The sequence below is a fragment of the Jaculus jaculus genome, chromosome 6, assembly GCF_020740685.1.
Source record: "Jaculus jaculus isolate mJacJac1 chromosome 6, mJacJac1.mat.Y.cur, whole genome shotgun sequence".
NCBI classification, from domain to species: domain Eukaryota; kingdom Metazoa; phylum Chordata; class Mammalia; order Rodentia; family Dipodidae; genus Jaculus; species Jaculus jaculus.
In genome coordinates, this window is record NC_059107.1 from 42,606,256 (window position 1) to 42,615,182 (window position 8,927).

An 8,927-nucleotide genomic window follows, 5' to 3' on the forward strand; every position below is an offset into this window, starting at 1 on the left:
TTTATTAGTTACCTCTCAAAAAAGGAAAATATATCATTTGTCCTGGTGCTAACTTACTCTCTGTTGGAGAATATGCTTCTCTTTTTCAGATAGATGCAGATCCTAAGGAGAGAGCCACCCCATCATATCTCAAAAGGGCCCCAGCTGAAAATAAGGAAAACTGGCGAAACAAGCAAGGGTGCTGTTTTCCTGATGAACTGGATACCAGCACAAGGGGGAAGGAGACCAACACAGAGAAAAATCAACTCCTACCAAATCAGAGAACCAGAGCCTCAGAGGCCCCCAACACCTCATCACTGAAGCAGACCAAAAATGAACCCAACATGGCTCAGGGGAATTTCTTGATTTCATTTTTCTTTACTTCTGAGTAGAATTCCATTGTCTATATGTAACACATCTGCATTATCCAATCATTGGTTAACAGGCATATGGACTGATTTCTGTTCCTAGCTATTGTGAATATAGCAGCCACAAACATGGCTGAGCAAGTAACTATGTAGTAAAGAGTGGAATCTCTATGGTTGTCACAGTTAGCCTCACTTTGCAAGGATGAACTTCCAAATGAGGCACCGTGATGGAGGAAGGAATTTGTTGAAGCTTATAGATCAAGTGGAAGTTCCAAAATGGCAGAAGCTGGCCCACTTTCACAGGTCACTCAAAGAGAAATACCACCACCATCACCACAAGCAAGCACACTTCAGGAACCCCAGGCAAAACTCAGGCACTTTGCATATCTTTAACTAGAAATTCCAGATTCGCCCCCAAATACTTTAGGGTAGGACCCAGGATCCACCCACAGTGACATCTCCTCCAGCCAGAAGGCTGGTGATCTAAATTACAAGCTGAAATAAAACTCCTGAATCTACTGGGAGAAATCCATTCAAAGTTCCACAAAGTTATATACCCAGAAGTAATATCAAGTATCAATACATGTTTCTTTGTTCTTTACTGTCTTTCTTTTTCTTATTTTCTTTCTTTCCTCATCGTTTTTTGTTTTTTTCTTTTTTCTTCAAGATAGTGGTCTCACTCTAGCCCATACTGAGCTGGAATTCACTCTGTAGTCTCAGGGTGGCCTCGAACTCACAGCAATCCTCCAACTTCTGCCCCCCGAGTGCTAAGTTTAAAGGCATGTGCCACAGTGCCCAGCCAATAGATGTTTCCTTTGAGACAAGTAGTGAGACAGTCAGTCCTTGAAAGGCTGTGGAGTATTCGGTGAATAGCTTTAAGTAGATTCTCAATATCATGGGCAAATGTGTATACTGTTCATAATTTTCCTTTAAATATTTTTTCAAGAAGATTCTCATTGAGGATAAACTATTCAATGAGCACAGGAATGGTTATGTCTGAAGTGGAACCCAGAGAGTTCAGATAGAAGATAGCAATTTAAGTTTATTTATTCAAATCATCCTCCTCAACTTCAAGCCTGACTGCATCTAAAAAATGCACTGAAGCAGGTGATGCCACCCAGAGGAGCAGCTGAGGCAGCCCAGTCACACCCGTCTACTTTCCTGGGAGGTTTATGTTATATGACCTGTATGACTGTGGGAGGGTAGCTATAACTTTGCTGACAGTAATAAATTGCAGCATCTTCAGGCTCTAGGCTGCTGATGGTGAGGGTGAAATCTGCCCCTGATCCACTGCCACTGAACCTCGAGGGGACTCCAGACATGGAGTCAGAAGCATACTTGATGAGGAGCTTCAGATCCTGGTTTGGTTTTTGCTGGTACCAGTGTAAGCTTGTGCTAATGCCCTGGCTGGCTCTGCAGGAGATGGTGGCTCTCTCCCCTGGAGTCACAGGCAAGACAGCTGGAGACTGGGTCAGCACAATATCACCTCTGGTGGCTGAAACATAGTAGAAAATGACTGTATGAATGGAAAAAATCACCTCTCAATCACTTAGAAAAGGAAAATGAGTGTACTTTTCTTTTTTTCACTTTCTGTAAAAACCAAGTCAGATTCAATGTGATACTGAGCTCCAAATAAAGAAAGAACATTAAACATAATGCCAACAGTTTTGTTTTGTACGGATATTCTTACCTGAAACCCAGAACAGCAGTAGTCCCATGAGCTGTGATGGGAAAGTCATCTTGTTGATCTACTCTTGAATATCTTGATCATGCCACAGCCCAAAGAATGATCTTCTTATAATGTACTCAGAGGCAGGGACACTTCATATGAAAGAAGTACACATGCAAATGAGGGTGATTTTATGTCATCTTAAATACTAAGTGAGTCAGGAGAGCAGACTCCCTTTTACTTCCCTCTGTATATTATGTTTCCCTCTACTGGTCATCTGATGAGAGGTTGAGATCCTATAGAGAACTGAGCAAGATTCTCCAGAACAGAGAAGCAACCTAGACAAACCCTAAGATATTGTTAGCAGAGCTTAATGAACAATTCTGATGGGAACTAGAAAACATAATGTCAAATGAAAAGTAGGCATGAAGGCTGAGTTTCTAAGGATTCAGGTAGGGACAAAGACTTTTTATAGGGAACTACATTAAAGGACATTCATGTTATATTCCAATAAAAAAATTCCTGTTATTTCATGTTCTGAAATGCTGTGGTGGTTGAATTTAAAGATGATGAACTAATAAATGTGGTAGACAAAATTTCAAGACAGTATAGCTTTCAGTTTGCAGCATGGGTATTGCTGGCTGTTTTAGCCATATTTCTAGTGAAAATATGTAGCGAATTTCAAAGAGAAAGACATGAAAACTATGTAATCCAGCCTGAGAAGGGGCAAGATGAAAGTTATGAATAAATAGGACATGTCCGTTAAGAAATGAGTACCATTACAGTGAAAACAAACAAAGTGCACTGAGAAAAGCAGGAAAGATGACTTGAGGGCATGTTAAGAATTAATCAAACCCCACTCACACACTCATACCCAGCTTCACTACAGAAAAATATAAACTAGTTTTCTAAACTTTCCCTGGGGAAGAGAGATCTGCTGACAGATGTGCTTGATGAGAGTCACCTAAGGAAATGTTTTCCCACATGTAACCGTAAAGATTCTGAGAATTTACTGTAGCCATGTTCCAAAGGGCTGTGCTGGTTTCAGACATTTGCATTTTCAGTGTAATGCTGGTTGTGTAGCATAGTGGAATACAAGAGTTATAAGATCATGAATTCTTCCAGTGAGAGTTAAAAGCAAAGCTTGGGAAGCCAAGTAACGTGTAGATTTTCTTTACAGTATGTGTGGGCAGCTGAGCAGAGATCAATGTATGAAATATTATTAGAGAAGCCTTAGAGAGAATGTAGATCCCCTTAATTTGGAGATTCAGAAACCAAATGTCTACAGAGGCAGGAGACAAGCAATAAGTGGAATCAGTCAAATATAGATGCCATGTAGTCTGTAGCTTACAAGCCATAGGAGTGGCCAGCCCCATCTATTTGAGTCTCACAATAGCATGTCCCATTTTCTAGACATGCATCTATCATGTTTGGAGCAGCTCAATTTGTAATAGCCAAGAGCTGGAATCAATCCAGATGTCTATCACTAGAAGAATGGATAACTAAGATGTGGTATATCTACACAATGGAATTCTATACAGCAGTAAGAAAAAATGACACAAAGAAATTTGAGGAAAAAATGGTTGAGCCTGGAAGAGATCATTCTCAGTGAACTTACCCAGTCACAGAAAAAAAAAAAATCACCACATAGTCTCACTCATCTACAGCACCTAACCCGAATCTACCCAAGATACTTTACATACCCAGCAAGCACCTCAGGAACTAGACACTAGGATGGATGGGGAGGGAGGAGAGGGCATCAAAGGGGTGGAAAACACTAATCTAGACCCAAATGGCAATGGTACCATAAAATTCCTATCCTTCCCCTTCCCCAAGCCTCCTCACACTCCCTATTGCCCAAGCCTCAAGATGAGCAGCTATAAACATGGTTGAGCAAATATATCTGAACTGAGCAGTGGAGCTTTTAGGGTAAATACCCAGAAAGGGAATTACAGGATCCCATGGTCACTCTATATTCATCTTTTTCAGGAGTCTCCAACTTGATTTCCATAGTGGTTGTACCAGCTTGCTTACATTACCTCCAAGAGTGAATGTGTTTTACTATTACTCCACATCCTTGCCAACATTTGTTTTCATTTGATTTTTAATATTTGCTATCCTTACTGGGGTAAGATGGAATCTAATAGTTGTCTTAATTAGCATTTCCTTAATGGTTAGGAACATTGAACATTTTCTTAAGTGTGTGTTATCCATTTGTAATTCTTCTGAGAACTCACCATTCAGTTCTCTGCCCCACTTTTGGAGAGGGTTGTTTTATTTTTTATTGCTTAGTTTTGTGAGTTCTTATAAATCCTTGATACTAGTCTTTTGTTAATGTTATAGCTTGCAAAGAATTTTCTCCCATTCAGTGGGTAATCAATTGTCTCTGCTTATGGTATGATTATGTATGCAAAAGCATTTTAGCTTCATGATATCCCACTGATGGAGTGCTTGTTTAATTTCCTGGGCTGATGGGATTTTGTGTAGGAAGTCTTTTACCAGTCCTAAATCATGGAGACTGCCTATTTTTCTCCAGTAGATGACTAGTTTCAGGACTTATATTGAGGTCTTTAATCCATTTGGACTTGATTTTTGTGTATGGTGAAATGAGTAGGTCTAATTTCATTTTTCTACATATGTTCATCCAATTTGTCCAACACCATTTGTTGAAGATGCTATCTTTTCTCCAGTCCATATTATTGGCACCTTTGTCAAATATCAAGTACTTGTAGTTACTTGACCTAAGTTCTGGGTCTTCAATTGTGTTCCATTGATCTATGTTTCTGTTGTTATTCCAGTACCATGCTGGTTTTGTCACCAGGGTTTTGTAATATAGCTTTAGGACAGGTATGGTGATACCACCAGAGGTATTTTTGGTTTTGTTTTTTTGTGTGTTTGTGGTGATTTGATTCAGTTGTTTCCCAATAAACTTAGGTGTTCTGAATTATAGGCTCCCAGCTGATAAATATTTGGGAATTAAAACCTCCTGGAGGCAGCGTATTGTTGGAGGCAGGCTTTGGGGGTTATAGCCAGCTCCCCCTTGCTAGTGTTTGGCACACTGTCCCATTCCTATTATCCACCTTATGTGTGTGGGCCAGGAGGTGATGTCCACCCTGTGCTCATGTCACTTTCCCCTGCAATCATGGAGCTTCCCCCTTGAGCCTGTAAGCCAAAATAAAACTCATTTGCACACAAGATGCTCTCAGTTAGGTGATTTTTACCAGCAATATGAACCTTATTGCAACAGTAAAGAGGTACCCAGGAGCAGAATGCTGCTAGACACCTGACTGTGTGTCTTTGGCCTTTTGGAGTGGATTTTGAAGATTAATGTGGAAGGATATGAAACCTTGGCCTAAGAGATGTCTTGCAATTACATAAGTACAGCTTGATGGACTATGCTGGTCAGAGTTGCAAGACCTGAATGCACTAAGAACTAAGGACAGTGAGGTTTGGCTTATGAGGGTGAGATACAGCTTTGCCTTGAATGGGCTTGCAGTTTGTGTGAGAAGCTTGCTTTTATGCCCATGTCCTGAGAAGTTGTGCAGGGTTTCTTTGCATAGAAATGAACTGGTGTGAGCAGAGGTATATGGCATAGAAAAATGAAATCTTTGGATGAACTCTTGCCCATTCATCTGCAATTGAGAGATTATAACCTCTGAGATTGGGACAGCTCACCTTCCCTGGGGCAATAGGAAGTTGCTAGACTCTTTTGAAGGGGCTTGAGTGTACAAGAAGTGTCCTGTTCTTCAAAGTCTGCTTTATTCCCTTTCTGGATTGACAGATCAGCATCCTACCTGGTATTGTGAAATATACGAAATGCAGGAAAGAGAGGGTCATTGAATTTGCAACACTGTCTTGTGTTTTGGAAATGGCCATGGGCAGTATGAAGCAGGTTTGCTGGATGCCTGCATGGAGACCCCATGAAGCCATGAGGATGAACCGTGGATTGGAGTGGAGACCCAGTGGATATGCTGGGACCATGAGATATTGCTAAGGGAAGCTGCTGGCCCGAATTAAGTTCTCCAGGACTATGATTAGCCTAGATGGAGGGGTGGAATTGGAAAGCCAGAGACTTGTTGCTGGTTAGAATTATTGTATTTAGAGATTTGTCACTGGCTAGAGTTGTTGGACTTGAGGCTACAGAGTTTGATGCTTGCCTTGGTTGTTTTAAAACTTGTGTTGGTTGAATATTTCTTTGCTATGTCCAATGCCATCTTTTGCAGTGTAAATGTTTATTCTGTAACATTATGGGTTGGGGTTTGGAATTTTTTGGTATTATGGTTCAGTTAGAAGATCTTGGACTGTGGGGATGTTTGAACATCATCAGTATTGATAAAAACTATGGGGACTCTTAAAGTCATACTGAATGCATTGTATTTTATATCATGTATGGATATCAAATTGTAGGGCCAAGGGTGGAATGTGGTGGTTTGATTCATGTGTCCTCCATAAACATAGGTGTTATGAATGCTAGGTTCCCAGCTGATGAAGATTTGGGAATTAAAGCCTCCTAGAAGCAGTATATTGTTGGTGGCAGGCTTATGGATATTTTAGCCAGCACCCCCTTAGTAGTTTTTGGTACATTCTTCTGTTCCTGTTGTCTATCTTATGTGGGCCAGGGGGTGATATCCACATTCTGCTCATGCCTTCATTTTTCCTGCCATCCTGGAGCTTCCCCCTAGAGCCTGTAATCCAAAATAAACCTCATTTTCCCCACAAGCTGCTCTTGGTTGGGTGATTTCTACCAGCAATGTGAACCTGACTGTAACATTGTCCTTTTGCTAAGGATATGTTTGGATACCCGAGGTTTTCTGCCATTCCATATGAATTTTGAGATCATTTTTTTTTTTCAGTCTCTGTGAAGAATGATGCTAGTATTTATTATTGGTATTGAGTTAATTCTGTATATTGCATTTGATAGAATTACCATTTTCACAATATTAATTCTACCTATCCAGGAGCATGGAAGGTCTTTCCATCTTCTCAAGTTTTCCTTGATTTCTTTGTTCAGATTTTTATGGTTTCATTTATAGGTCTTTCACATCCTTGGCTAGTGTTATTTCAAGATATTTGATTTTTTTTTTGTTTCTATAAAAAATGGGACAGTCTCACTGAATTCATTCTCTGTATATTCTCCCTTTACATATAGGAAAGCTACTGATTTTTTTGCATTTATTTTGTATTCTGCCACTTTTCTGAAGAGATTTATCACCTTCAGAAGTTTTGAGATGGAGACTTTCAGGTCATTTACATATAAGATCGTGTCATCTGCAGCTAGGGCTAACTTGAATTCTTCCTTCCCAATTTGATTCCCTTTTATTTGTTCCTCTTATCTTACTGCTTGGGCTAGTATATCCAGTACTATGTTGAAGAATAGTGGTGAGGGTAGACACCTGTGTCTTCTTCCTAATTTCAGTGATAACTCCTTCAGTTTTTTCCTATTGAGTATTAACTGGGCTTTAGGAGCTTTATATACAGCCTTTACTATGTTGAGATATAAACCCTCCATGCCTATTATTTCCAATGTGTTGATCATGAAGTGGTGTTTTATTTTGCCAAAGGTCTTCTTCTGCATCAATTGAAATGGTCATGCAATTCTTATGGTGAAGTTTATTTATGTGGTGTATTACATTGACTGATTTCTATATGCTAAAACATCCCTGCATCCCTGGATAAAGTCTACTTGATTAAGTTGGATAATGCTTTTGATGTGTTGTTGAATTTGGTTTGCAAGGATTTTGTTCAGGATATTTGCATTTAAGTTCATTAGTAATATAGGCCTACAGTTTTCTTTCCTTGTTGTATCTCTGTCTGGTTTTGGTACTAGGGTCACGCTAACTTCATAAAAGGAGTTGGGGAGGAATCCTTCATCTCAGATTATACAAAACAGTTTGAGAAAAGTTGGTTTCAGTTCTTTGATGAAGGTTTGATAGAATTCAGCTGAGAAGCCATCAATTTCTTCTGTATTCTCTCTCAGGTCAGATGTTTACTCTTGCATATTACTAACTCTATTGTGAGGGGTTCTAGAGAGGTTTTTGTATTGTCTATTTATTTTTGTTTTCTGTTGTGGTATTTTGCATCATTTCCATCTCTTTTTTGAGGTTTGATTTCAGTTTGAGATCTGATTTTTTTGTTTTTTTGTTTGTTTTGTTTTTTGAGGTAGGGTCTCATTCTGGCCCCGACTAACCTGGAATTCACTATGTAGTCTCAGGGTGGCCTCGAACTCATGATGATCCTCCTACCTCTACCTCCTGAGTACTGGGATTAAAGGCAGGTGCCACCATGCCTGGCAAGATATAATTTTTTGTTATGCTTCCTAGAATTCATTTTTGCATTTGATCAAGTCTTCATTACTCTTAATCAACTGGGTTTTGACACTTTCCATTTCTTTACTCATCTTTAATTTATTCATATCTCTTTGGAATGTTCTAGTGTTTTCTTCAATCAAGTTAAGCCTACTGTCAAAAGGTGAACACTATAACAGACAATTCTGTTCAATTTCATTGATACAATTTTTGGTTCTTTGATGCTTTTCTTCCTGTTCAACATTTTTTGTTTGATCAGGGTCTCATTGGTTGTGTTTTCATTTTGGGATTGGGTTTCTAATGATTTCTCTATGATTCATTGGAAGCTTCCATTGTAGGACTAGGAATTCTTATTGGCAATCTCTCCATTTTCTGACTTTCAATGGCTTTTTTTGCAATGTTGTCTACCCATTTTAGGGAGACTATTTTATTGAAGAGGAAGCAAGCTTTTGGCCTGTGGCCCATGAGCCCTCTGACTTCCCTTATCTGGGAAGGACTTTCTTACCTGTTGAGCAGACAAACATTGTTATCATCATAAGCTGAGACAACTTTAACCTGTATGCACTTAAAATAATATTACCTGGGGGACTGAAGAGCAGTATTATC

At 39.4% G+C, this 8,927-nt stretch overlaps 1 gene segment (V, D, J or C); it reads right to left on the bottom strand.

Moving 5' to 3' along the window:
• Positions 1 to 1,522: 1,522 nt before the first annotated feature.
• On the bottom strand, positions 1,523 to 2,086 carry LOC105945048. The segment is given in 2 exon segments: positions 1,523 to 1,842; positions 2,038 to 2,086. Coding segments are annotated over 2 exon segments (369 nt in total).
• Positions 2,087 to 8,927: the final 6,841 nt, after the last annotated feature.